At 40.9% G+C, this 15,293-nt stretch overlaps 1 protein-coding gene across 5 annotated transcripts in view; it reads left to right on the top strand.

The window, feature by feature from the left end:
* form3 (FH2 domain-containing protein formin 3) overlaps positions 1-15,293 on the top strand; it is a 31,916-nt gene that overhangs the window by 2,960 nt on the left and 13,663 nt on the right. For 4 of the 5 annotated variants that reach the window (XM_022846940.2, XM_022846938.2, XM_022846936.2 and 1 more), the window contains exons 2-8: positions 8,179-8,297; positions 8,902-8,967; positions 9,124-9,272; positions 10,539-10,668; positions 11,036-11,131; positions 13,072-13,377; positions 13,865-14,278. In XM_022846940.2, coding sequence (XP_022702675.1) covers positions 8,179-8,297; positions 8,902-8,967; positions 9,124-9,272; positions 10,539-10,668; positions 11,036-11,131; positions 13,072-13,377; positions 13,865-14,278 — 1,280 coding nt within the window. The remainder of the gene's footprint in view (positions 1-8,178; positions 8,298-8,901; positions 8,968-9,123; positions 9,273-10,538; positions 10,669-11,035; positions 11,132-13,071; positions 13,378-13,864; positions 14,279-15,293) is intronic. The other variant, XM_022846939.2, reaches the window with a different exon arrangement.

Here is a 15,293-nt window from a genome sequence, read left to right as displayed (position 1 = left end):
TTAACGTACACATGCATGCGTCCATCAGACGGCCATCTGTGATTGTAGTAATAGCCTGTCAGCATGTGAGCGTCACGATCTGTTGATCAAGGGTAGTCAGTTATTAAAAAATGCATTTGTTTGCGCTTTCATAATTTGGAACCGAGCTACTTTATGATGAAGTGACCACACTGGGAAAAGCAGCTAACGATAAATTCGATCAAGTCTGGAAAATAGACTGATCTGGCTTGTCTCGAACAGCATGACCATATTGCCTTGACTCACCGGGTTGCGATTACCCCGGACTGTTTTCATCCCATCATCTGTGGGGGATGTCCGCCCGTATGGTAGCAAGGTCGACGCAGAATTTTCCGCTATCGCTAGCTCCACCACCACCACCATCAGTAGTGGCTGTACGACGTGTTATTATGCCGCGTTATATACGTGGGATGTTCTTGTTGAATCGAGGTCCCAGAAACCGAACAAGACAACAATCCGCGTGATGACTCATTTCGATTCTTTGATGTGCTCGATCAGTTAAATGAGCGTTTTTTCACGTCTAGATTAGACTATACTAGTACGTGCGAGTTAGAGAATATGTTTGCTGGAAAATAAAATAAGAAAAGGAATCTCTAGGAGAAACAAAGTGAGTCCGACGTTTTTACTACGTTTTTTTTTTTACTACTACACGTTTATCTTATTTCGTAAAAAGTACGTGATGTAATGCTAATCGGTATGATGTGTTCATAGTGCACTGATCAAGTCTATACATGCGAAGTAACCACTATGAAAGAGCGTTCGCTGATCATACCAAGTGGACGTGTTGTCACAGACCATCATTTTACAGAACGGTAGAATAGGTTAAATGTACTTTATACTATACAACTTCGATGGTTTGTGTACCCTGCGAAGCGACAGGGTAAATAGTAGTAACACACGCTCGTTATTATAATTTACGTTGTAAACATTACGTTGGTCCGAAGATTCGCAGCAGTCACAGTGATTTGTAAAGCGTCAGCTTGGTCGGCAGGCCATGCAAACTGCACTTTGTTTTTGTTGAATAACGCTCACTTTCGTAGCGACTATGTGTGTCGTGTTATGTATTGTCAGCGCATCGTTACTCGATTCCTTTCCCCTATAGTATAATATACATATAAAATCATAAAGCTGTACTAAACCGCTTCAGTTTAGCCGCGCTATATAAAATTCTGCCGATTCAGAAGGCTCTGTTTGAGAACAGTGCGGCACCTCTTTCAGCATCCTCTTAAGGTAATGGAAGTTTTTTTTGGCGGTCGTATTCCCTCCAAATGCCGTACCTCCTGCCACTCGTGGCCTTTTTTTGCTGACTCTTAAAAATCTCTGCCGATTGATACGACTCGTTAGCTTACGATACGCGTCGTATATTCCAGTCGCCCACTCCATGACGTGCGCCTTTAGCCTGCCGCTGTTAACTTCCTTCGTCGAATACACATCAGCAGAACGTAACCGCTACACTGATAACACTTGCGCTTAACTCGCGTGCTATAGTACTTAGGCAGCAAACCAACCAGGCGTCTATGAAGAATTCGTATCACTTCTACGATTGGTTTTACCTCAGAACGGAGGGCTAAGATATACGCGAAGCGGGGAACGCGCAAATAACGTATTGGATCAAACAGAAGTGGAAAATCCATTCGAGAATCAGGGAGCGACTCAGACGAACAAACAGCGGAAACGAAGAGCGGCCAGAGCATCAGACCACTTACTCAAATTTGTTACATAGAGCGGCGACTGTTATGCGTGATTCACTTCATTGGAGGCTTCCACTTCATGTGGAAATCGTCTTTATCTTCTTGGGGCTTTTGCACTAGCTTCGGCCAGCGCAACAGAAGCTAGCTAGCTAGCTAGATGGGTCATTCTGATTAGAAGACACTAGAGCTAAGCTCTGCTGGCTAAGCGGGAAGTGTTACATATTGTGACAAAGGCCATTAGGCAGCCTTATTTCTATAAATCGATATTCCAGAGCTATGTTAAACGAACTGATGGGTTAGATCTATATATATATATATATATATATATATATATATATATATATATATATGTTGCGTATACCGGATATACATAGAACTATACCTCATTATGTAGGGTGCGTGTTTTGCGCATATTTGTAGAACCTCAATCGTCATGAACTCATGCATCGGACCGTGAATACCAAAAACGTGGTATCATACATTCACAAATCAAAAAGCATCAATTGGTTTACTCCAGTAAATTAAACTAAATAATTGCTAATGAAGAGTGGAAACAAGCTTCCACTAAAGTCTAAGAAAAAAATTTAAACTATTTTAATTCGTCAAGATCTAGGTGTCTTAGGCGTCGCATAGGTGTATTTCTATGGTATTGTCAAGGATACCTATTCATAGGTAAACTGATGGAAGAAGCTTAAATTGCGGTTTCGACAGTTGTTCCGGTATGGCAAGATATCGTTAAGCCAGTTTCAAGTTTTTCGGATACGATGATTCGACTAACGTACCTGAATTCAAAGCGGGGCGTACATACATTGCGTTTCATGTCGGTATAGAACAATACTCGGCAGCATTACTGCTAGCTCTTCTTAACGTTCAATAACAGTGGCCATATTGAGAAGACAGCCGTCAGGAACAAAATATGAATATAAACATAATGATTACTACTTAACGTCGTGTGAATTAATGGTGACACATTTATACACTAAATTGGCTGGTTTAAATGGCAATTTTTCTTTTCATAATTTTCGACTAAATGGAGCCTGTTTGCTAAGGATCCGGACGTGTTGACGTGCGTTACGGACCAGAATTCGGTAGTCATTAGAGTGTCACCATGATACATAGTACCTTATGTCTTGTGACAAACTCGTATAGAGAACAGTTGTCGCCAATTCTACCGAATCGGCCTCAGACCAGCTGTTATTATTAGAGCGCTGCAAAGAAACCTCTACTGTAACCGGTCAGTGAGAATGAGCCCGTCTCCTGCCAGAACAAATCCACCGGAATATATTCACGACAAAAGAACAGTTGCACGGTGAGTACTAGCGGCAACGTAAAAGCGCCTGTGCAGAAATCAATAAAAGACGATACTGTGTATACATGTACATATACATGTAACGAACAAACGGATCGATTACACAGTGCGGAACCAACCTTTGATGGCTGGCGTAGTTATAATTACAAGGAGGAACGAATAGAATGCGAGAGTTCTCTCTAAGGAATACTGTGTTTATAGACAACGAATACAGACTTCGCTAAACGGTTAGAACTGAAAAGCTACAAAGGCTGTCGGACGGGGCTTATTTTAGTGTCTAGATATCATCTCTGCGATATTATTAAGTGTCATTAAAGACCATCAGGAGAAAGTTACTGGTCCGTCGTCGATTCGCCAGCGGCCGATGTTGTTGACATGACGATTGTTTGATAAAAAAAAAAACGTCTGGCGAAGGGGATGGATGACAGCCGTTGCATGACCGAAAAAAGAAGCGAAGAAAATAACTCTACAGATTGAATTTGTGGTACTTGCATGTCAACAGTTTATATAGTCGATAGATGCAGTAGATAGATGATGACGAAATTCATGATAGACGAAAATTGAAGAAAGACTCGATCTAGCTGAACGAAGAGATGACACTTGCACAACAAGACTTCTATATGTAAATTCGGCTACTGACACCAGAAGATGCATTTGGTAGTGGTTTACGGGCTTTAATTATACTTGTAATAGGCCATAGAAGGGCAAAAACGAGCTTCAGCAAATCGGTGGTGTGATCTTTTTGATCATTTACAGAAAGCTTAGCTAAACTTTCCCACGTTACCTTCTACAACGGCTGTTAGGAACGTTGTACTTGGCCGCTCTGGCCTTTTACTTCTCACCCCCACCCCCCTCCCCCCTTCCAGATACAAAAAGGGGAAAAAATTTGAAATGGGAAGCTATAAGGCCGACAGACGATTAGGTGTGCCGATTACAAAAGGCTAAGTCAATCACACCTTCAGCGGCTTTTCTTTGAATATGTTATGAAAATGTGAAAGAAAAAATCATAGATAGTATACCTTCATTAGGGCAAATCCATTTCATCGCTATTAGTGAGTATGACACAGAGTGCGCTAGCGGCAAGCGTCATTTGTATCATATTTACTTCGGCTTCACCAAAACGCTGCATTTTTCAACCTATGACTACTATAAAAAATATATAGCCCCGAAAATCACAATAAAACTCACACGATAAAATTATTCGGTTACGTAGCCCCCTGACTGATGAAACAATCCTGTGTAAAAACAAGACACCTTACTACAGTTAATGATTAGCTTGCGGAAGTCCTACGGACTTTCTTCTACCTAATTCTAGTGCTTACGCCTTAGATATTATACCATATGGAACCTGCAGCGCGTTTATGGGAAAGGTTGTTTACACGTCAACGTTACCGTTTGATACTACTATAATTGTTATTTTAGGGAATTACACGACCTATGTAAAGAATTTAGCCTATTCACCAATCCTCTATTAGATTAGAGACTTTGCCCCCATCAAAGAAGCCTAGAGAATCCGTTGTGCTGAAGGCCCATGAACAGCCCATAAATTTGAGTCAATTCGTTGCCAGTAATAATCGTAATGGCTGGATTACGATTACAGCTGTTGGTATCTCTGCTTGAAGACTTTGCTGAAGAAAATGGTAGTTCTATGAATAGTTACCAATCAATGTGTTTCATTGACACCTTTCACTATCGACTCTGATTGTCTATCGCTCATTACAGACCTGAGAACAAAAGATGCCACTCGATCCCCTTCAGGGAATCAAACTCGTACTCGATTAATCGATCATTTCTCGAACTCCATGGCCAGTCTGGCCGTGTATTTAATTGTTTGAATTGTTTAAAACGGTTGCATTGGATGTCCTTTATATATACATAGGATACTACCTAGTTATAATAGGCTGGAATAAAATTGATCTATTAAATTATCACAGCCACCCTGTAATGATTACGCCATTAGACGAGTATTTTCCCTGTATATGAGTTCGATACCCGAAGTTCGCGTGAACATTTTTAATATGGCCGAGCGTGTCGAATGAAGTATCTTGACGATGCTTGGCCTTGAAACAGACGCTACGCCAGACGTAAATTTAATAAGTAAGTGCCTTATGTGTCGAGAAGGACTGTAAAACAACCGCAAGCACTGCGTAGGATCGTTTGGGGGTGGAGAGATTTTGATACAGAAATAAAATGTCTTGAAATGAAACGAAGTAACGCAGATGTCTGCTTTTGTCTCGTTAAGGAATATTTGAAGTTGCAAACATAATTGGGAAACATACTTGGTGATCTAACTAAGAGTTTTATACTTGACTGGACAGCCTTTACACAGCCATGGCAGCTAGATTTGTTGACATATATGCCAAAATATGCAATCAATTTTACTTCTAACTTTGACGGGATCAAGCCATTAACTACACAGTTAGTAAGCTCATAGAGATAGGCGATGAACGATACGAAAATTGCAACACTGCTGTGCCATTGATACGCAGAGACGTTACATCGAACATTCTAATGATCTGGTCCAGTAACCCTCTAATGGCTATACACTGCGCAGGAAAAAGTAATTTGACATCCGCCTACCAAGTCAGTATCTTGTACCAAGCATTCTACCATATTAAAGCTAACGAGCTCTCGTATAGGAAGCGTCTTGGCAAAAAATACCTATTTAGGTTGATTATTAGTTATTACACGATCTGCTCACTACTCCTCGTCGTTTTTTGACCACATCAAGCATCAACGGTCATAGCACACCGACCACGAAAGCTTTTGCCACTGCACGGACTGACCGACTGAAGGGCCTTTCTCAGTCCGATGTAAAGGCTGAAGATGAGCACGATATTGTTTTGTCTCTCTGCGGTAAAAACTGTTTCTATATATAATGCATTAGAATCGCGTCTATAGATGTATATAGTGTTTATGTTTAGTACGCCGGCCGCCTTATCGTTATTGCCCTTTTATGATAGCCGCCTACATATGTAGAAGACGTTAAACAGGACTGACGACCACTGCTGGAGCCCTAATAATGACGTAGATACAATATGTTGTTGTCTACTGATTAGTCGGTTAACATACTTTGCATAGTAACAGCGTTACCTCAATATTTTAAGTTTTACGTCACGTATCACTGTTAGGCATCCCATTGGACTATTGGCTCCCAGCACGAAACGAGGTCTCTGTCTATGCCCGAGTTCGAATTTGTGTGCCTCTAAAATTAGGGGACAAATACGTTATCCACAAAGCTATCATGGAGATGACATAGTAACCCAGCGCACAGCTTTCCCAAGTTATATATATAATTATATAAATCAAATTACGAAATGTTAGTTTCTCAGACGTAGTGCATGTATCATACGTACACAAATAATAGCTATCATGCTAGGACGCAACAAGTTCCTGCGTAGAAAATAACACTGTGCGATTATGTGCCATGTACATAGGGTGATCAGTGGCATAGCAGAGCAGTCACTAAAGGCAGCTTCAGCCTGACAGTGATGAAACAGAATGTAATATTATGATATTTAATTCCCAATGCGGGATTCTGCAGAAGGACAGGCCGAATGAACGGCGTCATAGGCGGCAATTCCTACCGCGATCGCCTCTGTTACCCTCAGTATTTCCACTATCATCATCAGTGCTACTGATGCTAAATCTCGAAGGGCGTTTCGTGGACGTAAACGGTAGATTTGCGGCCAAAAGGTTGGCAGGCTCAACCGCCGCTGTTGCATGACGAAACGCAGTATTATGAATTGAGGGCGGCGTACTGCACCGAACGCATGAAACAGTCGACGGCCGTGGCAGAATGCAGGAAGACAATTAAAGACAAAGCACAAACTACGAAATATTCGAAACGCAGAAATTCGTTCAGGTGTTTTTTGGTGTCTGGCGGAGGTGCGCCATTGCCGCATCATTTCGGATAAAATTTACTTTTTACATGCGTAGTAGCCAGAAGTGTGTGAGTAAACGTATCGAACATCTGTTGCTTCTGCTTCTGCTGGATAAGACTCTGAAATACCGCGATTTGCGATTCCTTCGATTGCGAATTGCATTGGAACTATTACCGCCGTTTATATAGTTACTAGGCCATCAGGCCTTGTTTGTAGAACGAGACCAACAAAAACAATAATATGCATATGTAAATTATTACTACAGTACTAATCGTTTCTGTAAAACGAAATTGTATAGGGTGCCTGTGGAGCATTTTGCGTCGTGCTTACGATATACTAGAATTCTATTAACAGCAAACATTTTTTTTACGTGCATATAACGCTAGAACGCTATTGAAGGATATTTTGCATTATGACAGACACTCAGCTGAATTAATACCAAGCGGTCTCGCTTTGAAACGTAGACTAGTTAGTTTCCGTCGCCCCAGGTCGATGTCATGGGCGGCATGACGATCACTGCCAAACCGCTTCTCGTTATAGAGCGTGCATATTTGTTGATAGATCTATACGTTTAAGTGAAATGACTGAATAACTTGCTTATAACGCACCAAGAGAACCTAAATTATGTACCACGCTGATCTTCGAGTATATTGGGGAAAGACACCCTTTTAGTAATGACCACCCTCGAAACATATTCGCAATGATATCGTGCGTTCCTAACTCATGCACGCGCGTGCCCGTGCTGTTCCAGTCTATCTTTTTACGGAAGTGTTTAATAGACGTTAGCAGGGGGCACAATATTATAAGATCCTTAATAATAGAGTAGCAATTAGAGAGGCTTTTAATCTTCTTGCTACATCTATAGCTTTTTCCCTCTGGATTGTCTTCGCGATTGTCGACTAGGCTGAACATTATAAACACGTATATTTATCATTTATAGTCCTCTGTATGTACATGATGATAATTTCCTACGCATGCAATAAGTAGCAGCTTAAACAGCAATTGAAACTACGCTTTGTAACTGTATTTCGAAAAATTCCGACAAGGACGGCCTGTGATGTCCTTTATCATTTACTTCACGAAGTGCTGTATTTGGAAATTCGGAAAAAAACTGTTGATTTTTTACGTATTCGGTTCTGACGACAATCTCAAACATCCAATGTTTTCAAGCCAAAAAATTAATGAATGGATCGATCTGAGGCCCCATGCACGCAAGAATCTGTGATCGCCATCTAGCATCAGCAATAATAGTGATACTGTTCTTTTTTTATTTCAGCTCTCGGCAGCAGTGAGCGGCCCAAGAGAAAACAGGTGATCCAGCTGCTGTCCGCACTTTGCGTCTACAACAAAGAAAAAGGCTACCGACGAGTACTCGAGACCCTCGACCACTTTAAGGTTCCCACATTAATATGGATCAATATGAAAACCATATGCAGCACACCAGTGCGGTTTTGTATGTCACAATAAATTTATGGATGGCGCTCGTCCTATATATTTTTTTCTATTCTTTAGCTTTTATGATAATTCTGTATTTATATATAATGAAAATAGGGAACTGCTCAGTCTCTACCGAGGTCAGCGAGAATCATACACGTATAGCGGAGGAACTTTGCAGGAACTAAATAAGTATACGCGTCGACTCATTGTTGCTAAACACAATATTCGTTCTTTGAGTCTCAGTCCATAGCTTGTTACTACCATTACTATGCATTGCTTTTTATATAAATGTGCACATCCTAGAATTTAGAATTTAAGACTTGTCAATTTAGCCCGGTATTCATTCAGTGATGATTTACAATGGGAACGTGGGAAACCTTTCGTGCCAGTCTATTTAGTTAAACAACCTAATAGGATATAGATATACTGTTCTGTAGTCTTAGGGAGACAGGGATAACGATACTTACCAGTGTACTAGGGAGAAAAGACACGGTGGATTGTGTTATCCGGTTTAACCTGATAAACGGGTTTATAAAGTGAGTGTTTGTTGAATAAATTTCAGACTAATCAGGGCGCCCGCTACCGGCTCGCCTTTATTGTTGAGGAGCTTCGAGATTGTTCGATACAGGTGAGCAAACTTCATTTGTCCCTTAAGAGTAAAAGTACACACCCCCTGTTTAATCAACATCTGGTAGATGTCCTATAAGCCAGCGACATTTCTTTCGGGCGTAAGGATAGCAATTGAGGCAGTTTCTGATCTCGACTTCGTCTTCCCCACTTTCAGACGAGCGATGGATTCCGTTCGGAATACTCAGCAACGCTGCTGGCACTTGTTAACTGTCTTCTCGTCAGTGCACCTTCTCTCACGGAAAGGGTGGCTATCCGCAACCAGCTGCTTGGCCTACGACTCTACGACGTCTTAGAACTAATCAAGTACTGAGACGTTTTTCTTAAGCCTGACATTTAATTGGTCGAGAACGTTCCGTTCCTTCCATAGAATCGTGCTCAACAGAAAGCCATATATGAGGACTTTAAGAAGTCATACAAACGTATCCACTTTGCAGGGCTTAAGTCGACTGGCTAAACCAAATTCATCTGTTTTTTTTTTTGAAAAACACAAAAACAGAATTTTTTGCCTAGGCCTATATGCGTATTGGTCCTACCAAAAACTTTTTTTATTTATATTTTATCGATTCATACAAAACTCATTAATTCACTACAGTCCCACCTGTTCAAAACAACTGTGGTGTGTGAGTGTCCCTGTGTGTGTTTAGGCTTATAGATGAGCCGGTAAAACTGGGGTAAGGTTTCATGAAAAATTGAGGTATAGCTACTGGCTACAGATAGCCCTTTGGGCACCTTTGCACTCAAACGCTAACGTCGATCGTTAACCGTATCTATTGTTAGTGAGGCGTATATGACAAACAATGGTCTGAACATAGATGTAATACTAGAAAAACAAACATCGAAAAGTTGTGCAGATTCACTAACGGTAAATATTTCGATGGCCCTCGTGCGTCCTTTAAAATTTCCTAGTGCTGGGCGTTATATGGTTTAGCTGCGCTCGACTAACGTACAAATGTATCTTTTGGATGAGATAACATTCAATATATGTTTAATGAGTAGAGAGCCTTAGATGTGTTAGAGTAAGCATGATCAGTGGTGTGTGACCTTGCAACGACTATAGAACTCTGCGATATTTGATTTTTGAACTTCTTTTGATCACATTCTATTGCACAAATATCCCATATGTGTCCGTACAGGTCTAACTTTTGGAATGACTCGGTAATCACCGTTCTGGTTCGAAACATCATTGATGCTCCTGTTGAAGTCGTAGTTGTATTTCAAAATTTCTCCCGACAACATTAGCTCGAATCAATTCGTTTCGTTCTCCTCTCATGAATAACAGATTCTGCAATCAACTAACACAAACCTAGAAGCAGGCCCACATCATTAAACAGTCTGGTCGGTGTGAAGGACTGGACGGATGCCTTTTATCACACTATTGGCAAATCCAAGATATGATGTGCTTTTGACTTTTTTTACAATGTTTCTCAAGTAGTGATGGGCATTTGCCGCTGATTGAATAATGAAACAACATTTGAATATTGTGAGAGCAATTAATTTGTTCGATCCTCCTTCTTCTTTTTATTATTATTATTCCTTAATCGGTTTTTTTTTTTTTTTTTTTTTTCGAAGACTACGACGAGAAGCCGGTCACTTTACAAACGATATGACGGTGCAGCTTGAGGCATTCGAAGCTCAAAGGTATACTGACGAGGGACAAATCAACGGACCGGATGGCGTAGACCTCAATTCACACCTGGAGGTAATAATTTTTGGACAATAAAAAGAATAGGGTAGAATTGTGCATTTTGTTATCTTGTAATGAGTTCTAGACATCTTAGAAATGCAGTCAGGCTGTGGACAACTTCTGTTGAGAAGGCAAGAGTCGGACATACAGGACGACCTTAATCAGTAACTAGCAGTCTACGAATTACTTTGATTTCGTACAAATAAAGTAGGAATAAGCGGCTGACAGCAGGAGTGTACCTGATTTAGTGAGTGTGTCATCTTGTAATTCGTATAGTTACATACTACGACATTGGTATGGTTATATACTATTACAGAACACAAGATCGTAATTCCTTATTAGATTCATTTTATTTGTTTATTTATTGCGATCAAAATTACAGGTGTTTTACGCGATACTTCGACAGGTGTCATTAACTCCACAGCAAGCACCATTTCTCGCTATTCTTCAAAATCTTCTTCGCGTCGATTATACACTGGTAAGCAAAAAAAGAAAGAACTCTTCCATACTTGAGTGTACATTCCATTTTTATACTATTTATTTGAAGATGCGAAGTTAGACTTATTTTTCGCTTAAATTTAGGCCGGCATATGTTTATTTTTTTTTTTAGGAACCTATATTTGGGCTCTCGATTCAAATATTTAGTTATATGCTTAGGTTTATTAACTGATTTTAATCAACGTAATTCAATCACCGTTGATCTCTTACAAAAATAACTGGCATTACTTATCTTGTAGCTGCGAACCAAAAGATGAATAGTTGTTGTTTTTATTTACGTCATTTTTGTATTTGAAATCAGGTAAACACAATTGTGTAATATTGAGGTATTTTTTAAATCAACTACCGCGCAATTAATATTATTCCAATTAAAGGCGGGTAAATGGTTTGACCCTGTATATTTTCTTTGTCCGGGGACTACGTCGGAAGGCTTTAGAATATATCTCGTTCTTGAAGAGCAGATGACTTTGCCTTTCAGTCGTTGGGTTATCTTTCTTACAGAAAGACATCTTAGTAGAATAATTGTTCCATTAGAGTTTTGTCAAGACTAACTTGTGTGCCACGGGGGGGAAGAGGGGCCCGCCTCCCTTACTTTGATTACCTTAATTCTGCTAGCGAATGTTAGAATATTGAAACTAAGGATATTTACAAGGAAGCAATAAATCTTTTATTTTATTCGTCGGATACAGACACACTAAATCTATTCGACGCGCGAATTCATTATCTAATTCATAGTAGGCGCTGATACTTCTTTTGTCGATCCGACCACTTCGGATCGTGCTCTCTATTGGGTATACCTAAAAGTCAATTTGACCATTTAGATTTCGAGCTTCTGGCGATAATCATATCTGTTATGCCTGAACAAGTATCTCAGGGATGAGGCATTACATGCAAATATGTATTACGAAATCGGAGACTTATAGCTTAAAGATGCACCTGTCTTTGGCCAGTAAGGTTGTGTGTCACGTATGGCGCGTCGATAATAGATTATAGGCTACTGCTTACTTACGATTAATGCGCGCTACCTAGTTCCAGTCACACGTTAAATACGTACTTCTGCAGTACTTACGAAACTACGAGTACTTATGAAGAGGGCAAACCGAACACTTACGCTCCGAAGAATCGTCAAATATTGAAAGAGCTGAACCGTATTACTGTATGGTGCTTAGATAGGTTGATGTTTATTTCTAGCCGTGTATACATACGTTGGTTAACTTATTCGTCCAGATCAGTGTTTTAATCAGTGTTTTAAAATTTGCGGGGTATTATCACAGTTACCTGGAGTCGTTTTAAGAACTATTTACCCACTTTGTACATGTAACGTGGTTATGAACACGTGAATCGCACGCCCTTTTGCTTGATAGAGCTTTGAAGACAATGCATATAAATTTGCTTGAATTTCTTCAAAATATAGATGCATCTGCCGAAGCTGACTAATGTATTAGCGGAAGTGCCTTCCGATCCTAAACAAAGTGGAGTTCCTGCCCAAGCCAATGCTGTGTCGTATCTCGTATTGTTGTACATAGACATACACAAACATCGACTGAAAACTAAGAACGCCGGTTTTTAAACACCAAAAAAATAGCAGAAATGCAGGGCAGCACATGACTGTCTTTTAGGTAAATACATGGGATTAGTTTTGAATATAATACAAAGCGAGAGATCCTCAAACGGAGGTCTAATCTGAAAAAAAAAATAATTGCCACACATACGTTGCAAATTTAGTTAATTCATTAATAATTTAAACACCTCAAAATCCAGCTAGTGCGAAAGTATTTGGACTTGGCCAAAAAAACGTATACAGATTTACATATAGCCTTACACCTGTTTCGTAATAACTCCGTAATTGCTATCATCATTATGTCTTATTATTATCATTATTATTATTAGTGATTAATATCATCTGTCTGTTCCATGCAGCCAATTGCGGACGTGATCTGGAGTACGGCGTCCAAGTTGGTCGAGAGAGTCACTTCTATCGAGAAGCCACAGGACGCCGAACGACTTCTATTGCGATGTCGGTGCGGCGGATCCGCTGGAAGCGGGGGGGACCGTTCTTCGTTAGCATTGGGAGCATCCCCTAGAGGTTTGTCCCCACAGCCGCCGCAATCACCCGCCCCGTTACCGTCATCAACATCGCCGCTGCCGCCTAAACATACAATGGTGTCTCCTGCTTCACCAGTAGCAACGGCAGTCCCACCGCCACCCCCACCGCCGCCACTTGCGGTACGTAGCACCTCATCACACGCAACATTTTTGGTTATTTATACAGTATATTATATAGCCTATTTCGATGAACGCTAAGTATCAGACAGCTAGTATGACCTCCTCAACACAAAGAGCGCGTATTTGACCGTACTACACGCGAATATTGTGGCCCAACTTCTGTATGTCTTCATTTTACAGTCACAGAACTATAGAGCCAACATATCAAGCGGTAAAGCAATACACGAATGTCTCGTAGATGCTGAGTTGAAATATGTAAGCAAAACATGCGAGGGGTTTATGAACAAAGAACAAACAGTTAAATGAAGAAAATGAATCGGCTACTATGCTTGAAGGTCTTATCGACTTACTATAACTTTCTGTATTTGCGCAAATTGTGCGGCACCCACTAATTATATGCGTTTCCTAAGGATGTTTAATGTGTCGGATGGGCCAAAGCTTGAGGAGTAGTTACTGAAGCCAGAGAAGGATCAGCAACCCATTTTAGTGGTTTCAGGTGGGTCTGAATAGCGGACCAGCACCGCCGCCTCCACCGCCACCGCCGTTGGCGAACAGTCCTATTGCCCGTCCCGGAACTGCCACCGTCCTCGGTGCTGGAGGTGTCCGGATGCCAAACGCTGCAGCAGTTGCTCCGGCGCAACTTTTACCCCAGCAATGGACGCCGAAACCTCGAAGCAAAATGAAAACGCTCAACTGGTGCAAAATTCCGGCGGGGCGCGTGCTCGCTGGCGGAAGCGGTGGCGACAACTTATGGGCCCGTGTGGCGGCATCACATAATGGTACCAATGAATCCCTATTAGACTTTGAAGGAATGGAAGAACTCTTCTGTCAGCAACAATCACAACCGTCCACGCCACAAATGCAGAGGAGGCAACGCACCAGCCAGCGAAAAGCACAAGAGGTCAGTCAGCATCGTCAGTCTGTTAGACTAATTAATAATGGAGCCATCGTCCTTCTAGAATATGTACAGTAAACAATTTTGGTTATTTATACAGTATATTATATAGCCTATTTCGATGAACGCTAAGTATCAGACAGCTAGTATTCGGAAAAAAGCGGGTGGAAATCAATATCGCTAGCTTATGAACTGCATCGAGATGATGTTAGGTATTTACGTGTATTTTTTTTCTACGTATTGACGGAGACAACTTCGAGAGATGAGCTATAATACTATAGTGAAGGATGAACTATAATTCATTTCGATCCCGGCTTTTACTTTGGACCAAGGCCGCAACAGTATACTCACATACTTACTATGACTATTAATTTGTTAGGCCCTCAATCAATCATAGTCACAATACAAATAATCTAACGGATTAGAATCTACGTTAGATACGTAGATAGATCTACGATAGAGCGCTGTAGTCATAATGCTATACTGTAGGTCTATTCACTTTCACCCGGCAAACCGTGTACTATTTTCGCGCATGACGGAAAGCGTCATCTTCTTTCCGAAAAAGCGATGGCCTACTAGTCGGCATAGCAACCATCTGCGGTTTCATTACAATTTTTGAAACTCCCAATTACGCCTTTTTTGTTACGGGTATGTTTTTATGGGTGGGGCGGGTATGTGGGGGTCCATGGTGGGCTCAAACGTAAATAATCTCATTTCAGTGACGATGACCGGACACTTTTTAATTGAAAGTGAATTTTCGGTTGTCTCGGCTATCAATTTTTGTATTCACATTGAATATGTTTTCATCTAATCAAGGACCGCCTGCTGCTCCGGAAATTGCATCTGCCCCTTTGGCAGCTGTATGCACCGTAGAATACGGTAACCTGCTGATTTCGAGTAACTAAGAACGTCTATGATCCCGATTGGGGTTCATTCAACGCGAAGACATTAGGAAACAATTGGCTTCGCTCAAACTGAAGACGAACTCTCATCCCCCGCCATATTCAGTTTGATTCGAAAG

The sequence above is a fragment of the Varroa jacobsoni genome, unplaced genomic scaffold (genome assembly GCF_002532875.2).
Source record: "Varroa jacobsoni isolate VJ856 unplaced genomic scaffold, vjacob_1.0 scaffold_1263, whole genome shotgun sequence".
In the NCBI taxonomy this organism is placed as follows: domain Eukaryota; kingdom Metazoa; phylum Arthropoda; class Arachnida; order Mesostigmata; family Varroidae; genus Varroa; species Varroa jacobsoni.
The sequence above is the reverse complement of the archived record's forward strand: the minus strand, read 5'-3'. Positions and strand labels throughout refer to the sequence as shown.